The sequence below is a fragment of the Trachurus japonicus genome, chromosome 18 (genome assembly GCF_045865225.1).
Source record: "Trachurus japonicus isolate A0001 chromosome 18, Traja_1.0".
NCBI lineage: Eukaryota > Metazoa > Chordata > Actinopteri > Carangiformes > Carangidae > Trachurus > Trachurus japonicus.
The window spans coordinates 27,468,798-27,488,270 of record NC_140924.1 but is presented as its reverse complement, the minus strand read 5'-3'; the positions used below and the strand labels follow the sequence as shown (position 1 = coordinate 27,488,270).

At 40.3% G+C, this 19,473-nt stretch overlaps 1 protein-coding gene across 1 annotated transcript in view; it reads right to left on the bottom strand.

The window, feature by feature from the left end:
• The window catches only part of dnah2 (dynein, axonemal, heavy chain 2), an 84,960-nt gene that overhangs the window by 30,733 nt on the left and 34,754 nt on the right, over positions 1-19,473 (bottom strand). The window contains exons 39-45 of the mRNA XM_085806196.1: positions 6,551-6,678; positions 4,645-4,797; positions 4,018-4,143; positions 2,594-2,812; positions 1,312-1,429; positions 526-662; positions 67-204 (exon numbers count right to left, since the gene is read on the bottom strand). Of these exons, the coding sequence (XP_085662322.1) occupies positions 67-204; positions 526-662; positions 1,312-1,429; positions 2,594-2,812; positions 4,018-4,143; positions 4,645-4,797; positions 6,551-6,678 (1,019 nt within the window). The remainder of the gene's footprint in view (positions 1-66; positions 205-525; positions 663-1,311; positions 1,430-2,593; positions 2,813-4,017; positions 4,144-4,644; positions 4,798-6,550; positions 6,679-19,473) is intronic.

Genomic DNA, 19,473 nt, shown 5'->3' with positions numbered 1-19,473 from the left:
AGCATAAACTGCTAATATGCTGTCAAAGCCTGACAAATATATGTATTGTATTGTATTGTATTGTACCTTGTGTCGCTTGTCCAGCCAGGATTGAACAAAAGGCGTCCATCCCAGATCAGTGTAATCATTGTAAACCATCCCACAGCGGGACACTGTAGCTGGAGAGGCCATTGCCAGATTCTCCACTTCAAACAACAGAGACACCTATGACAGTATGACAGAAAGTTATATACAGTATGGTAACGTGATGTAAACCTTCATTAAAAAGCCTTTTTAACAGACAACATCTCGATATGAAGCCAGGAAAAGCACATGTGTAAATAATGACTCTGACGTTGGTTCCACTGTCCTGGGACTATATGCACTCAACAGTGACACTGTCAGAACTTACTGGAACACTGGCGTCAAACTCAGCCATTGTTCATTTTAACCGACCCATGCTTTTCCTTCCATCTACGTTATTTATTAATGATGTCTTGAATGAGAAGGTCCCAGCAGCAGTCATGTTTCCAGCTCTGTCCTCACCTGTTCAGGCATGGAGATTCTCTCTCCATTGATGAGTGTGAGCACCTTGTTATCATCCATTACAGAGTTCATACTTTCTATCCACAGTGTGTCAACAGGCCCATCAAACACAATCCACTTCTCATCTGGTTTCTCATCTAAAGGATGGAGTGGAGGTGCAACATTAGATAGAAACAATGAAGTGACTGATGTACAGTAGATGTAATGAGAACATTGTTCATACCGTTACTGTACATACATGTTGCGAACAATTCTAAGAAAGCAGGATTAAGATGTCTATGTGATGTTTTACCTTTTCATTAGGGCAACATAACATCAAAAATTATAAAACAAATCATTCTCAAACGTTTGGTGTGAAAACTAATTACATGTTAATCACAAAAAGACCAGAGTTGAAGAGAATTGGTCATGATAAGCGAAATAACTCAAGTGTTTGAAATTCAGTGTACCGTAAAATGTCTAAGAAGAACACTTACAGCACAGAAACAAACAGGCACTGCTCTTCACCAGCTCTCCAGAGCAGCATAAAACATATTATTAACACAAGGAGCATTTGTTAAAATGCCAATTTTACATGTGCTATTCAAAGCAACAGGTCACAGGCTGTCTGTGCACAAGTTGCCAAATGTTAAAATCCGAAACATGCTCTGTTTAGACCAGATTTTAGAGTTACTTTTAGCATTGCTCCCTCAAGATTAACTATTAAAACCGGGACTGTGCATGAATGAATGTGAATGAATGCTCTCTGAACTTGAGATGTTAACAACAGTGTGTTAGTGTCAGCACCTGCGCAGGCTGTCCTCATGAGAGAAGACAGCACTCCATCAGTCCACTCATTGGTGGACAGGTCGTTTTCTCCATATAGTTCTCCCAGACTCATTGCCTTGGGGTTCAGAGGATACTCCTATTGTGCCACAACGACCAGAGCATGAAAGAGAAGAAAGACAACATAAAGGGGATTATAATTCTTAAAACTGATGATAGTATATGGTTTTTGCTGTATATATACACTTAGACTAACTGGTTTTGATACAACAAGGCGAAGAATTCAAAGACACACCATTCAATTTGCGCCCCAGTTTTAATATATTAAAGCCAGAAACACAATATGTGAGATGATGATACGTCAATGTCAGATTATTTTTTGAAATGTGAAATATGAGTCGTTAGCATGTGTTCTCCCACTTTTGGTAAGAAGGGATAATTTCCTTAATCATCCAATATATAAGTTACACAACTGTATTGGTATTTAATGTATAATTTCATTGGTATATTCTGCCTCCATCTCTGTGCAGTGAAAGAGGAAGGAAGTCAATCTTTGACAAGGCTTATCTTTATACTGCAGTAAGCTTTCCTTTTCAAGTAGCTTCAGCATGTTTCTCATGTTTATGGTTGTTTGTTTTTCAGTACAGTACATGCATTTGCATGAACAAGTGGACAGGATAAAATGAGCAACAGAATTCCTTGTATCTCAGTGGAGACAAACAGAGAGAGGGATAATGAGAACCAGCAGCAGTGGAGGCTGACACTAGGAGAGACACCAGAGAAAATATATGCAAAGAGCACAGAGGAATAAAAAACAGCATGAAGTTTAAAATGGAGATAAATAAATAGGAAGACAGCAAGATGAAAAAAGGAAGGACAGAGAGACAAGGAAGCAGAACAGATGACTGTATCTGCTTTAGTAGAAGAGACAAACTAGTGTCCCTATAAAAAAAAAAAACATAAGTTATGCCGGTGAACTGTACAGTCACTTAATATTGTTTGTTGGATCTGGCTATAAATAGAAGGAGGCAAACGAAATGCAAGATGGTAAGTGTACCTGCACAATAGTCCTCTGAACAAGGAATCAGTCATAATGGGGCCTTTATGTGCCTCATTTGCTTATGATTTAGCAAATAAATTAGAACTTTTAAAACAATACATTTGAATACAAATCTTGTGTTGGAGGCTGATGCTTTCAGGAATATACCCCTCACAGTGGGACCTCAGCAATATTAAGCAATACATTTAATTCAATTCAGCTTTATTTATAAATTTAAGAGAATTCTTTGCCCTCCATACTCACCTGAACGTGCAGGAAGCCAGGCGCCTTCTTGAGGTGCATGGCAGTGAGGGCATTCTGCAGAATCCGCCAGGTGACACTCTTGGCGCTGCCGGTCTTGCCAACCAGCATGGAGGAGTGCCGCGAGTTTTTGGTTTCATAAAGTTGGATCACTTTGGTCAAGATAAAAGGAGTCACCTGCAAACCGCTCCGACGCAACTCCATCTCTATGACCTCCCTCAACTGTGACAAAATGACAGAAAAGACTCTCAGGACTCACTATGAAATATACAAATTCATGATATATTGACTATGATGTAGCAGGGCCTTTGAAGGTATTTCAACAGGTAAAGGGACAGGGTGAGCTATAATCTGTCAAATATAATCCTCCTGAATGAAACCCAGTCTTTTTTGTCAAGTGGAAATGTACTTTTATGGGTTGTGTTAACAGGCTCATTCATTCATGTGGACGGAAATCAGTTTTTGGCAGACAATCTCTTTTGGGCACGACACCGGCTTTGGGGGCACAACCACACATGCCCGTATCTCTCAGAATAAAATCCCAATAGTCTAGCAAAATGACAAAATATCATAATTTTTCCTCAATTATATAAGGTTAGTGCTCGCTTGAATTTGATAAATTGTGCAGCTCTAACCACAATGGATATGACTGACTGATTCATGCTACAGCAGCACAGTAGTACCCCACTAACATATCACTACTGTATCATAAAGATAGTCGACTAAATAATAAACAACTAGCTTCAGGAACAAGAAGAAAAAGATTGGTCTGATCCTAACAAGGCTCTCACCAAACTACCCCGGGATTACATGATAAGACAGAAGAATGAAAGATGGCCTACATCCACACAAGAACTGTGGCAAGTTCTCCAAGACGCTTGGAACAACCTATCTGCCAAGTGTGGTGAGAAACTGTTTGCAAATATGGAGACATGGAACAAAGTAGAGATATAAAAAAAAATGCAACATCAAAGCTGCATCAAATATTCAGCCTCTGACAATGCATTATCCGTATATTTATATTATCTATACCTGCTTATGAGAAATATTTATTAATACACTGATATACAGACTCATGAACACTCAGACAGATGTGTCTGCAAACACGACCCTCTATCAGTTAAAGAGACAGACAGAGGCTGATAAGTGGCTGCAGTGACAGCAGTGGTGTCTGAATGTTGTCTTACTCTCCTGAGTTAAAGTTTCAATATTGGTACAACCTGTTTCTTCATGTATTATTGGTGCTATAACGAATATCGAGAGGAGGTGACAGCTCTCAGAATCACCTCTGGGGGCAAATGAACTGCAGCTGAACTCTACTTTGTTTTGCATCTAGTCACTCAGATAAGGAATAACCTTATTATTTTGCTTTATTATTTTGACAAAGAAAAAGGGAACACTGTCATGATTTCAGCTACCAAACTTACCTTGCCATAATCTATAACGGGTGTGTCCACAGCCGGGAACAAGTCCTGGGTGATCCCATTGAACAGTGGCACATCAGTGGAGGTCAACTTAGCAATGTTCATGTCCTTCATGGCCATTAACAGGATCTGAGGACAAAAGATGAGGACATACTGTAATAGTTTGACACAGTTGGTAAGCTAAAAAACTAAACAAAAGAAAAACTGGTTCCCCAATTATTTAACTTAACTAGACAGACAGCACGCAAAAACATTACAGCACAGCTTGGATTTGCATTTAAGCTCCAGCAGCCTGTCTGCTATTCCCATACAATAAATTAGTCTTTTTAGTCCTAAATTCCTATTTTGCCTGACAACAGACAGCATTCCTTGACGAGCTGCAGTGGAGGAATAATAAAAAAAGAAAAGGAAATTTAAAACAAAAAGATGGTGACTGAGGGAGGGAGATACTTACTTGATTTGACTAACTCAGAAAGCTGAAGGCTTACAACAGCCTTACATGAACTAGAATCCCATATGAAATTTCTTAACGGTTTAATAGTTACACCAAGCAAGACACACACACACACACACACGTATACAAAAGCTCTTTGCAAGTCCACAGCAACTCCTCGAACTCTTTTGACCTACTTCTTCATCAGGAACCTTGGGGCAGACCCGGCGCTTCCTTCCAGCATATCGAAGCAAGGAGGTGAGAGCACGCAGGCCAAAATCATAGTGGTCCTGTTTAGACAGCTGCTGCACGGCCAGGGAGTACAGGGTGAACACCTTCTTAGCCAGACCCTACGACAACAGACGTGTAAACAGAGGTGAAGTAACGAAGCATGAAACAAATGAGGAGAGAGTAAGAGAGAGAGAGATGTCACTTTACATCAGACTAAAATTTGCAGGATAAATCAGAAATCATCCAGAATGACACCAGTCGGTGTGACAGTAAAATCAGTTGTCTAGATCCATCACTTCCCATCCCCTGCAGTGGACTTTACAAACATGTCCGATCATCACACATCCACACAGTCAGCATGCATTGGATTTGTGGGTTTGTCCTTCAAACCTACAGGGAGTGTTGTCCCAGCCTGCTGTGTATTATTGGCAGATTTAGTGATTAGATATTTGTATACTGTACTGCACTGAAATATTTAATAAAGTAATGTTCACAGAAAAATCAATGTGATTGACTGTATTTTAAAAAATATGTCCATAGTGTTTTTGCAATTTCAGTTAATTCAAACACAGACATAATTATGAAATAAGATGAATATGTCGTTACATATCAAATTTGTAACCTCAGTGAGAATCACACACTCACAGAACTCTTATCTGTGTTGTGGTATATTTTACTACAACTAATTATAGAACTGATACAAATTCAGTTTCTAACTGCTGTTAAACTGTATACAGGATTAAAAAGTCTACTCATTTTATGTTTGGCATATCGCCATCTATGAAATAGATGCAGTACAGCTTGGAACCAAATTTCAGTGATAAGACTCTTTCTGCTTGATGCATTTGCTTTCTTGCTCTCTTTTTTTATTTTGCTATCCATTCTTAAGGCATTTGAATTACAGACCACAGTATCAGCTACAGTATTATCATCAGGTGTTGTTTCTGTCTGAATCTGTTGATGTCTACACTGCTGCTTGGTTAACACTATCTGGCACTTAACTGTGGATCCTGAGGGGATCCAGCATGGCAAGAAAGCCAATTAAGCCATTCAGCCTTGTGTGAGTGTGTGTGTAAAGAGCAAAACAGGTGTCCATAGTGTTCAGTCTACATTAATTTAGATCTTCTTAAACATACTCAACACCAGCACCTCTTCTCATCTGATGCACACAAATCCTGTCATCCCACTAGCAATAAACACTTATAAACTATATATAGTGTAGTGGAATTAAGCTGCAAGAGCTCCCAGAGAATCATGTGATTGCAGTGCTCATCACACTTAAACACACACTATATACACATTCATGCTCTGACACCTTAAAGCAGAAGTAAGCTGAATGTTTGTGTTAATATAAGCCTCAAATAGTTCTATCTTCCGACAACCATCACTTATATAGAGTGTTTGGTCCGAAACACGGGTCTGTTCCGTTTTCTGCTCTGCTGTAAGCCGAGGAGAAAACTTTCTTTGTATCCTACAACCTTTATCCAATGAGGAGAGAGAACGGCATAAAGGGGCGGTCCTCTCTGTGTGTGCAGCCAAGGGGGCAGTTGCATAGACTCAGGACGATGCGCGTGCATGTGGTGATGTAAGGACGAGGGTGGGGACTGCTAACTCCATCCGCTGACAAGAAGTTAGCCAAAATGACCGGATCGCTTACTTCTGCTTTAACCCTGCCTAAACTTCACATAGAAGAAGTGCTGGGTGATTTATTTAGACTGTGATAGTTCAACAGGAAATTCTTTAGACCAATTCAGCTACTATGCTGACACATCGGCCTTGTTACTGAGAAGTAAGGTTTTCTTTTAGTTACAAAAGGGTTAGATCATGATACAGTAACAGAGAAACAGAGAACCTCTGTTTAACTGGTATTACCTTACAGTTGTTGAAGCCCTCTCCAAACAGTGTGATTTCAGCGATCAGAGTAGAGTCTGGCACCACCATTGAGATTGGTCTGAACATGGACTTGAGGTTGTCTGGAAGCTCAGTGCGTCCAGCGTAACCTAGGTGGGAAGTTATTTGAGAAACAGGCAGCAATATGTGAAGATGGGAGACTGCTCGTCAGAATGTCTGGATATTGCATGTGGTGTCCCCCAGGGGTCAGTGTTGGGACCAAAACTCTTTGGCCTATATATTAATGACATCTGTAATGTGTCTAGTCTAGTTAAATGTATTTTATTTGCAGATGACACAAACATTTTTTGTTCTGGAGAAAATTTGCAGCAACTTTTGGATGTCATCACTTCAGAGTTAAGTAAAATTAAAAAATGGTTTGACAAGAATAAATTATCACTAAATCTGAACAAAACAAAAATCATGTTATTAAGAAACTGTAAAATACACAATCAAATACAGGTACAAATAGATGGTGTAAATATTGAAAGAGTAAATGAAAATAAATTCCTGGGAGTGATAATAGATGACAAAATTTGGTGGAAACCTCACATTAAACATATCAAATCTAAACTGCAAAGCATGTCCTAGATCATAAATCACTCTATATTCTGTACAATTCACTGATTCTTCCTTATTTAGAGTACTGTACAGAGACATGGGGAAACACACACAAAACTGCACTTCAGCCACTTTTCATACTGCAAAAAAGAGCAATGAGAATTATTCACAGGGTTGATTATGGGGCACACACCAATGACTTATTTTGGAAATCTAAAACTCTACAATTGTTTGATTTGGTGGAGCATAAAACAGCCCAAGTATTATATAAAGCAAGGAACTATCTGCTACCAAGAAATATTCAGAGAATGTTTCATGAAAGAGAGCAAGGTTATGATTTAAGAGAGAAATCAAATCTAAAGGTTGGCAGAGCTCGCACAACAAAGAAAAGTTTGCTTACTTATTATTTGGATTAAAATGTGTAATGTGTAAAATGTTTAATTAGTGTGACTGCTGAAGCAGTCACACTATTGTTCTTCTGTTTGGCCATTTTCTTCCGCCTTTTTACGGTCTTCTTCTAGTCCTTCATACTTTGTGCTATTTCAACAATTCATATATCAAAACGTGCAGCTTTTTTTTAACTTTATCGGCATTACTTTTCTCTTTTTAACTCTTTATACTTTTTAAAATATTTAACTTTTTCTGATTTTTTTCAGCTTTATAATGGGTGTGTATTGCGTCTAACGAGCAGACCTAGAGTGGTGTCAGAGTGGAGAGAGGCAAAAAAACATTCTAGAGTTTTTCTGGCTAAACTGTCAGCATGGCCACAAATTAAACTCTAGACAAATTATTTTCTCCAGTTTTGTAGCCACACTTGTCTTCTGGCTAAAATTCTGGTCAAAAATGCAAAGAGACTTAGATAATAATTTAAAATATTTTTTAAATGCAGCCAGGGAGCTCTCTGCTCTCATACAGCTCAATGCATTTTTTTCACAGCAGCAGGAGAAGGAGCTCAACTTTGTAACTTGCTGTTAAGTGCTTTTTAAATCATTTTAATTCACCAAAAAATAGTCACAGGTCACAAAAAAGTCCTCTCCTTGCTTGGTGTGGCTAATATATACTCATTTCTCCTTATTTTAAGCATCATTGAAAAATCTCACATTCATGAAAGTCTCAACCTCTCTTATTCACAACTCTGTTTGTAGTCCAGTTGGTAAGGTGTCCGCTTGCCAACCCCAAGGTCACTAGTTCGAATCCAGGCTGAGCAATCTTGTTATGTTATGTTGAATTCTGCTCCCCTCCATCACCCTCAATTGGTTACAGGTGGTCGTTAAGAGACGCATTAATTGCTAGTGCCACCATTTGCAGCACATCATCAAATTACAATGGCAACATGCTTAAGTCTGTGCTCTCTGTGGCGAAGTGGCAGAGTTAAGGTTTCCTGATCATGAGGTCATGGGTTCGATTCCTGCCTCATTCATGTTGTACTTTCTGCTAGAGACTTCATTCAAATTCTGATTTGTAGACAAACTTCTAATGGCTCTTTTATGATGCTTTTATAAAGACCCACTCCCGTGAAAATCGTGTTTTTTGAGCTTTTCACATGTTCCTGTGGCATTTTTCTTGTGTTCGAGCACATATCAGCAGAAAAGGAAGTGCAAAATTGCATTTCTGAGTTTTTCTGCCTTCAAACTGCTGTGAACCAATGGCAGACTCAAACTGGCAGTTTCAGGGAGACTGGAGCTGATGTGTCACAGCTCCAGGGGAGGGCACTAGTGCTACAAGCTGCCGCCCCGTTCTTCATCTGGCTCAGAGGTGAAAGGCTTGGCAGCTCAGTGTAGCTGTCAAGGTATAATAGGTATAGCTCACCTGATAGAGCAGCTATCACAGTGAGCAAGGACTATGCTCTAGTCTGTGATCGAATCCCAGTGTAGAGTTTTACACTAAATGCGCTGAATCTGTAATTATACAATGTCCAGCTGTCAGCAACCGGGGGGCAAAGTCAAAGTCTTCTGACCATGAGATTGTGGGTTCAATTCCTACCTTGGTCAACCATTTGTATGGTCATCACTGCTTGCACTATTTTTACAAAAGTGTCCTCTACTTACTTGTGGTTAATTTCTGCACTTTCCTTACTTTTTTTTTTAAGCAGAAGCCAGTGATCCTCTTATAAAAGGTTTTCTTTGCCCCTCATATACTGTCCCTGTCTGTAGCCTAGTGGTTAGCTTGCTGGTCTGAAAACCTGAGGGTTGCTGGTTCAAATCTTGCCTCAACAACAATTATAGTGAATTGTTTTCCCAGTCGTCCTCTGTTGACTTCTGATAACTTGCTTCATGTTGAAACTGCTGCTCTCAGCCTGAAATTCACAGAAATTTTCATTCTAAGTCATTCAAGCTTGACTCTCAAGCTTTCTTGATGTTGACAGTGCAGATCATTAACAGACAACAGTCTCTGCAACTGTGTGCAGTGTGGCCTAGAGGCAGAGTGGAAGTCTACTGACCATGAGATTGTGGGTTCGATTCCGACCTTGGTCAAACATTTGTATGGTGGTCACTGCTTGCACTATTTGCTAATTCTGCAACAGAAAACAAAAATCTCATATTCATCAAACCTCTACTTCACTATTAGTGTTGGAATAGCCCAGTGGATAAGGTTCCTGCCATCTAACCACAAGGTCACTGGTTCAAATCCCACCTGAGCAGTCTTGTTAGTGTGTCAGCAACTTTGAACTTTAAAGACCCGCTCCCATGAAAATCATGTTTTTCGTGCTTTTCACAAGTTCCTGTGGCATTTTTCTTGTGTTAGAGCACATATCAGCAGAAAAGGAAGTGCAAAATTGCATTTCTGAGTTTTTCTGCCTTCAAATTGCTGTGAACCAATGGCAGACGCAAACTGGCAGTTTCAGGGAGACTGGAGCTGACGTGTCACAGCTCCAGGGGAGGGCACTAATGCTACAAGCTCCTAGCCTCGTAAACCAGCCTCTCGCAGAAATGCATTTCATTTCATTTCATTTCATTTGGGGTGGGCGGCAGCAGGGCGGGAGTAGTAGCAAAGACGGTTTAATATCTTTGGTAGTAGCGTTGACAGACAACCCCATTCAGCCAATCAACAAGTTGGTGTAGCGACGGGGCTTTGCACCAGTCGGTCCCTGATTGGCCAACGTGCTGTGTCAATCACAGCGGCGACGCTGATTGGCTCGGCCTTCTGAGGGTTTCAGTCGAAACGCTTAGAATGGGGATGAGGCCAGACTCTCCCTCGGAATGAAATGAAATGCACTTCCGCGAGAGGCTGGTTTACGAGGCTAACAAGCTCCCACCCCGTTCTTCATCTGGCTCAGAGGTGAAAGCCTTGGCAGCTCGGTGTAGCTGTCAAGGTATAACAGGTATAGCTCACCTGGCACCCTGATGGGGTACGAGGAGGTGGCTGGGCGGGTGCAAAACAGCGCAGTCTCCGCCCACCCCCCAGAGGTGAATTGCTAATGTGCATGGCTAATGAGCTGGTTTTAAAATGGCCGAAAAGGGTTGCGGTAAAGGTTTATTGATCATGAGGTCATGGGTTCGATTCCTTACTTTTTTTTTTAAGCAGAAGCCAGTGATCCTCTTATCAAAGGTTTTCTTTACCCCTCACATACTGTCTCTGTCTGTAGCCTAGTGGTTAGCTTGCTGGTCTGGAGACCTGAAGGTTGCTGGTTCAAATCTTGCCTCAACAACAATTATAGTGAATTATTTTCCCAGTTGTCCTCTGTTGACTTCTGATAACTTGCTTCATGTTGAAACTGCTGCTCTCAGCCTGAAATTCACAGAAATTTTCATTCTAAGTCATTCAAGCTTGACTCTCAAGCTTTCTTGATGTTGACAGTGTGCAGATCATTAACAGACAACAGTCTCTGCAACTGTGTGTGAACTGTGGCCTAGAGGCAGAGTGGAAGTCTAATGACCATGAGGTTGTGGGTTCGATTCCGACCATGGTCAAACATTTGTATGGTGATCACTGCTTGCACTATTTGCTAATTCTGCAACAGCGTTCAGTTGCTGTCAGCAGTCACACCATTTCCATTCTTGGAAATGCTTTTTCTAGTTAGAACATATAGTTAAAATTATAGGGGTAGGATTAGATAAGTTTATACTTCTTCCTACTCCTTTTCGCTCATGTAAACTGCGTTGCTTATGAGATGTTACTTTTTTTGTGTATACATTTTTGCTGTTCACTTATTTCCTTATTATATTATTAGGGCCACGGGCAATCGCACCGGGCACTGGTCCCAACAGCTATGAAATAGCTGCAGGGACCATGTTATTGTGTGGATTTTTTCTTATTAGTGTGACTGCTGAAGCAGTCACACTATTGTTCTTCTGTTTGGCCATTTTCTTCCGCCTTTTTACGGTCTTCTTCTAGTCCTTCATACTTTGTGCTATTTCAACAATTTATATATCAAAACGTGCAGCTTTTTTTGAACTTTATCGGCATTACTTTTCTCTTTTTAACTATTTATACTTTTTCAAATATTTAACTTTTTCACAAAAAATCTCACATTCATCAAAGTCTCAACCTCTCTTCTTCACGACCCCACTGTAGTGTAGGGGTTAGGGTGGATGCTTGCCAACCCTAAGGTCACTGGTTCGAATCCAAGGGAAGAACTCTTGTTATGTTATGTTGAATTCTGCTCTCCTCCCCCGCCTTCAATTGGTTACAGGTGTTTGTTATCTCCTTGATTACTCATACCAGTTTGCAGCACATCATCACATTACAATGAATGACAACAGTTTTGAAAGCAGTGTGCTCTCTGTAGCCGAGTGGCAGAGTAAAGGTTTAGTGATCATATGGTCATGGATTCGATTCCTGCCTCAGTCTCTTCACTTCATTGCTTGACTTTTGATTCCAATTATTCAGCTGTCATTGGACAGTCTTTGATTCCTCATAGTATAAAGCTCATTGTAACTCAGGTTCTCTGTGGCCATATGGTTAGTGCTCAGCCTGAAATTCACAGACATTTTCATTCTAAGTCATTCAAGCTTGACTCTCAAGCTTTCTTGATGTTGACAGTGTGAAGATCATTAACAGACAACAGTCTCTGCAACTGTGTGTGCACTGTGGCCTAGAGGCAGAGTGGAAGTCTAATGACCATGAGGATGTGGGTTTGATTCTGACCTTGGTCAAACATTTGTATGGTGATCACAGCTTGCACTATTTGCTAATTCTGCAACAGCGTTCAGTTGCTGTCAGCAGTCACACCATTTCCATTCTTGGAAATGCTTTTTCTAGTTAGTGTGAATGCTGGAAGCATTCACACTATTGTTATTCGGTTCGGCCATTTTCTGCCTTTCTTTGTCATGTAACTAGTCCTTCATACTTTGTGCTATTTCAACAATTCAAATATCAAAATGTTCAGCCTTTTCGGGACAGGTGTGCTATGTCTTTTCTCTTTTCAACTATTCATACTTTTTGCAATATTCAACTATTTCTGATTTTTTTTTCCCCATAGAGAATGCATTGGAACAGTCTTGAAACTCTTCAAATCTTCTTACTTCTTTCAGCCTTTAAAGCGTCCACATACTTTCAGCTAGAGACTTCATTCAAATTCTGAGCTGTAGACAAACTTCTAATGTATTCATCCTGTATTTACAACTTTTTCATAGCTTGCACCGTTTTTGAGATAAATCCTTTAAAAGCACATGAGGATTTCTGACAAATTTCACACTTTTCAATGAGTGTGTATGGGGTTGGATCAGAGTGAGTGACATCATCGTTAGAGTGAGAGGGATCGAAAAAACATTCAGGATTTTTTCTGGATAAATTGCCAGCACGGCCACAAATTAAACTCTAGACACATGATTTCCTCACCGGTTTGTAGCCACACTTGTCGTGTCTCATTTAATGTGCTCAAAACAGCAGACAGACTTACAGAATTGTCTCAGTGAGCCTAATTGTCCAGCTAGACCCGCTCCAGTGGCTCATCCACTTCAATATAAAAGTAGGAGCTGATTTTTTTAGAAAAGCAGAAATGCCCCCCTTTTCTACCTTGCGACGGCAAGAAAAGTTTTTGCCCTACAAACATTTAATGCACATGAATGTGCTCAGGAAGGTCTCCTTGCCCAGATGGTCAGGACCACATTCTGATAAGAGTTACGGTTCTCTTTTTTGGGAAGCTGCTCAGAGCTCAAATCTCTCTGCTCTGCTCTGCTCTGTGTGCAGTTGGTCCAGCTGTAGTGGCCAGCTCGTTATCAAAGTCTATAAATAGAACAGGTCAGGTGCAGCCTGGCTGCTCGTTAAGATGTTTTTAAACACAGCCCCACACACACACATGATAAACCAGACTGACAGAGGATGTCCACGCACAAACACAGGCATCACACTCACACACAGACACACACAGACACTCACACACAGTCACACATGCACACATACACAAACAGACAATTCCATTCCATTCTTCATTCTTCCATTCTTAGATAATAATTTAAAATATTTTTTAAATGCAGCCAGGGAGCTCTCTGCTCTCATGGGCTGAATGAGAGCAGGAGAAGGAGCTCAACTTTGTAACTTGCTGTTAAAGGGATAGTTCACCCTAGAATGATATTTCGCTCATTACTGTATCTACTCACCCTCATGTGGACTAAGGGCTGGAAGAAGTTTCAGAGTCCTCCGTCCCTTCTCTGAGTTACAGGGGGTCTCAGCGTAGCAGTGCATGTCCATATAACGGTTGTAAAGGGACACCAGAGCTCTTCGTAAAAAAACACACACAAAAAAACATCCAAATACCTCCATGATGCTCGTATGTAATGTCCGTCTTGTGCTGAAGCCCCAAATTGCGTAATTGTCCCGAAAAAAATTAAATAAGTCTATATTTTAAGCTTGTTTGTAGCGGAAGCTTCTCAAAGCTCCTCTTCCTGGTCCGTCCAAATCTCGCGTGATTCGCAGTAACCGCACTGACGCCGGCGCAAATCACGCGAGATTTGGACGGACCAGGAAGAGGAGCTTTGAGAAGCTTCCGCTACAAACAAGCTTAAAATATAGATTTATTTAATTTTTTTCGGGACAATTACGCAATTTGGGGCTTCAGCACAAGACGGACATTACATACGAGCAGCATGGAGGTATTTGGATGTTTTTTTGTGTGTGTTTTTTTACGAAGAGCTCTGGTGTCCCTTTACAACCGTTATATGGACATGCACTGCTACACTAAGACCCCCTGTAACTCAGAGAAGGGACGGAGGACTCTGAAACTTCTTCCAGCCCTTAGTCCACATGAGGGTGAGTAGATAATGAGCGAAATATCATTCTAGGGTGAACTATCCCTTTAAGTGCTTTTTAATTCATTTTAATTCACCAAAAAATAGTCACAGGTCACAAAAAAGTCCTCTTCTTGCTTGGTGTGGCTAATTTCTGCACTTTCCTTACTTTTTTTTTAAGCATCATTGAAAAATCTCACATTCATGAAAGTCTCAACCTCTTTTGCACAATTCCACGGTAGTGTAGGGGTTAGGGTGGCTGCTTGTCAACCCCAAGGTCACTGGTTCGAATCCAAGGGAAGAACTCTTGTTATGTTATGTTGAATTCTGCTCTCCTCCACCGCCTTCAATTGGTTACAGGTGTTTGTTATCTCCTTGATTACTCATACCAGTTTGCAGCACATCATCACATTACAATGAATGACAACAGTCTTGAAAGCAGTGTGCTCTCTGTAGCTGAGTGGCAGAGTGAAGGCTTTATGATCATAAGGTCATAGGTTCGATTCCTGCCTCAGTCATTTCACATCATTGCTTGACTTTTGATTCCAATTATTCAGCTGTCATTGGACAGTCTTTGATTCCTCATAGTATAAAGCTCATTGTAACTCAGGTTCTCTGTGGCCGTATGGTTAGTGTGTTAGGTTACCACTCATGGAGTTGTGGGTTCAATTCCTTCCATGGACATGTTTCTTGTATGCCATTCCGCATGTCTTTGTCAATTTATTCTGCTAATTCAGCATGGTTCAGCATTGGGTTTCAGCATTCACACGCATGTTCCGTTAGGAAATGCTGTTTCTAGTTAGTGTGAATGCTGGAAGCATTCACACTATTGTTATTCAAATCTTTATACTTATTATTCTTACTTCTTCCGCTCTTTTTCTGCATCTAACTAGTGCTTCATACTTTGTGCTATTTCAACAATTCATATATCAAAACGTGCAGCTTTTTCAGGACATTTATGCTATGACTTTTCTCTTTCATACTATTTATACTTTTTAAAATATTTAACTTTTTCTGCAAATTTTTTTCCCATAGGAATACATTGAAACAGTCTTCAAACTCTTCAAATCTTCTGCTTCATTCAGCCTCTAATAGCTTCAGCATACTTTCAGCTACAGACTTCATTCAACTTTTAAACTGTTCACAAACCTTTCAACTATTCAGCTATATCTCAGCTTATTGATATCTTCAACAGTTTCAGATATATGTATAGTTTTAAAATCATTAAAATTTCTGACAAAATTCAGATTTAACATGAAAGTCAATGGGACGGAATGTTCGGACGTTGGCAGTTGGCAGAGTGACAGAGGGTCTAAAAATCCTCTCACATTTTTCTCTCTATCCTGTCAGCACGGCCACAGATTACACTCTACACACATAATTTCGGCCACGTTTGTAGACAAGCTCATCCTTGATCTCTTCATGTGCTCAAAAAACCAGAGAGACTTACACAATTTAAACTGGGAGCCTCCGAGTGCAGCCATTTCCCTCTCTCCTCTCATTGACTCCCATTCAAAAGTAGGCGCTGATTTTCTAAACGTCCCAAAGTTTCCAACCTGCGACACAATCAACAATTTTTACTCTAGAAATACCAAAGTGACATGGACGCGTTCAGCAAGGTCTTATGGTTCGGAAAATGTAAACCTTTTGCTCGTACTAAGTACAGATTTGTCGTACATTAGATCTGTTTGAGGGTGTCACAGAGCAGTTAAAGCCTATGGTTAAAGCTGCCACCATGCCTTAAAGCCACCAGCCAACAGTTACATGGTAACCTCAACATGGCAACCTCAACATGGCAACCTCACCATGGCAACCTCAACATGGCAACTCACACACATTCTCTGTATTTGACTGTCTGTCGGTCACACACACAAATGGACACACACTGACCATACACACATATCCAACACACACACACACACACATGGACACACACTGACCATACACACATATCCAACACACACACACACACAAATGGACACACACTGACCATACACACATATCCAACACACACACACATGGACACACACTGACCATACACACATATCCAACACACACACACACACACACACACACACACACACACACACACACACACACACACACACACACACACACACACACACACACAAATGGACACACACTGACCATACACACATATCCAACACACACACACATACACATGGACACACAGTGACCATACACACATATCCAACACACACACACACATGGACACACACTGACCATACACACATCCAACACACACACACACACACACATGGACACACACTGACCATACACACATTTCCAACACACACACACACACACACACACACACATGGACACACACTGACCATACACACATATCCAACACACACACACACACACACACACATGGACACACACTGACCATACACACATATCCAACACACACACACAAATGGACACACACTGACCATACACACATATCCAACACACACACACACACACACACACACACACACACACACACATGGGGACACACTGACCATACACACATATCCAACACACACACACACACACACACACAAATGGACACACACTGACCATACACACATATCCAACACACACACACACACACACACACACACACACACACACACACGGACACACACTGACCATACAGACATATCCAACACACACACACACACACACACACACACTTTTCCTACAGTTGTCTGACTGTTTTGTATGTACCTCTCTATCTTCCTGTTGTAGTTAATGGACTCGTTGCTGTTAATTTTGTTCTTTAGCTATTTAAACTGAAAATACACATTTCTCCATTTTGGTCATGTTGAACACATTGTTTTACACGTATCCTAAACTACTGAGGCTCTTCTCAACCATTTCACACCATTAAACCCGCTGTTTACATGTTCTACTCCTCAGCTAATGCTCGATCTATATTCTTCAACAATGTTCTTCTGCTGTCAGTTTACAATGTATTTCAGTAGACATTAACTTTTTTCCTAATTCAGGAATTTTTCAAACTCTTCTTTGACAATTCAAGTAATTTCCAGCCATTTCATACAAAGTCTCACATCTTCTACTTTTAAATATATTCTCAGCCATTGCTTCAGCTATGTTAGTGCTGGTTCATCAGTTGTCCTTCCTGTCAGGTTAGCTACAGATTTCAACTATTTAACCATTACATTTAAACATGCAGAATTTCAATGTTTTCTTCTCCCTTTAGCATTTCTACTGCTTTTTGCCTTTAAAAAGGCATTCATCTCACACTACAAGTTATATGTTTCAGCTTTTTCCCTCCTAGGGATGAATAAACTATTCATCTACTCTCTACTCTACTCTAGCATTAGTCTTTTTAACATTGCTTTAGCAGTTTCGTCAACTAATTTAGCATTGATTCAACAATTTCTTCAGCTCATTCAGCATTGCTTCAGCAACAGCGTTCAGCTGCTTTCAGCATTCACACGCATTTTCTGCAGGAAATGCTATCTTTTTCTAGTTAGTGTGACTGCTGAAGCAGTCACACTATTGTTCTTCTGTTTGGCCATTTTCTTCCGCCTTTTTACGGTCTTCTTCTAGTCCTTCATACTTTGTGCTATTTCAACAATTCATATATCAAAACGTGCAGCTTTTTTTGAACTTTATCGGCATTACTTTTCTCTTTTTAACTATTTATACTTTTTAAAATATTTAACTTTTTCACAAAAAATCTCACATTCATCAAAGTCTCAACCTCTCTTCTTCACAACTCCACTGTAGTGTAGGGGTTAGGGTAACTGCCTGCCAACCCTAAGGTCACTGGTTCGAATCCAAGGGAAGAACTCTTGTTATGTTATGTTGAATTCTGCTCTCCTCCCCCGCCTTCAATTGGTTACAGGTGTTTGTTATCTCCTTGATTACTCATACCAGTTTGCAGCACATCATCACATTACAATGAATGACAACAGTTTTGAAAGCAGTGTGCTCTCTGTAGCCGAGTGGCAGAGTAAAGGTTTAGTGATCATATGGTCATGGGTTCGATTCCTGCCTCAGTCTTTTCACTTCATTGCTTGACTTTTGATTCCAATTATTCAGCTGTCATTGGACAGTCTTTGATTCCTCATAGTATAAAGCTCATTGTAACTCAGGTTCTCTGTGGCCATATGGTTAGTGCTCAGCCTGAAATTCACAGACATTTTCATTCTAAGTCATTCAAGCTTGACTCTCAAGCTTTCTTGATGTTGACAGTGTGCAGATCATTAACAGACAACAGTCTCTGCAACTGTGTGTGCACTGTGGCCTAGAGGCAGAGTGGAAGTCTAATGACCATGAGGATGTGGGTTCGATTCTGACCTTGGTCAAACATTTGTATGGTGATCACAGCTTGCACTATTTGCTAATTCTGCAACAGCGTTCAGTTGCTGTCAGCAGTCACACCATTTCCATTCTTGGAAATGCTTTTTCTAGTTAGTGTGACTGCTGAAGCAGTCACACTATTGTTCTTCTGTTTGGCCATTTTCTTCCGCCTTTTTACGGTCTTCTTCTAGTCCTTCATACTTTGTGCTATTTCAACAATTCATATATCAAAACGTGCAGCTTTTTTTGAACTTTATCGGCATTACTTTTCTCTTTTTAACTCTTTATACTTTTTAAAATATTTAACTTTTTCTGATTTTTTTCAGCTTTATAATGTGTGTGTATTGCGTCTAACGAGCAGAGCCAGAGTGGTGCCAGAGTGGAGAGAGGCAAAAAAACATTCTAGAGTTTTTCTGGCTAAACTGTCAGCACGGCCACAAATTAAACTCTAGACAAATTATTTTCTCCAGTTTTGTAGCCACACTTGTCTTCTGGCTAAAATTCTGGTCAAAAATGCAAAGAGACTTAGATAATAATTTTAAATATTTTTTAAATGCAGCCAGGGAGCTCTCTGCTCTCATTCAGCTCAATGTATTTTTTTCACAGCAGCAGGGGAAGGAGCTCAACTTTGTAACTTGCTGTTAGGTGCTTTTTAATTCATTTTAATTCACCAAAAAATAGTCACAGGTCACAAAAAAGTCCTCTTCTTACTTGGTGTGGCTAATTTATACTAATTTCTCTTTATTTTAAGAATCATTGAAAAATCTCACATTCATCAAAGTCTCAACCTCTCTTCACCACAACTTCACTGTAGTATAGGGGTTAGGGTGGCCG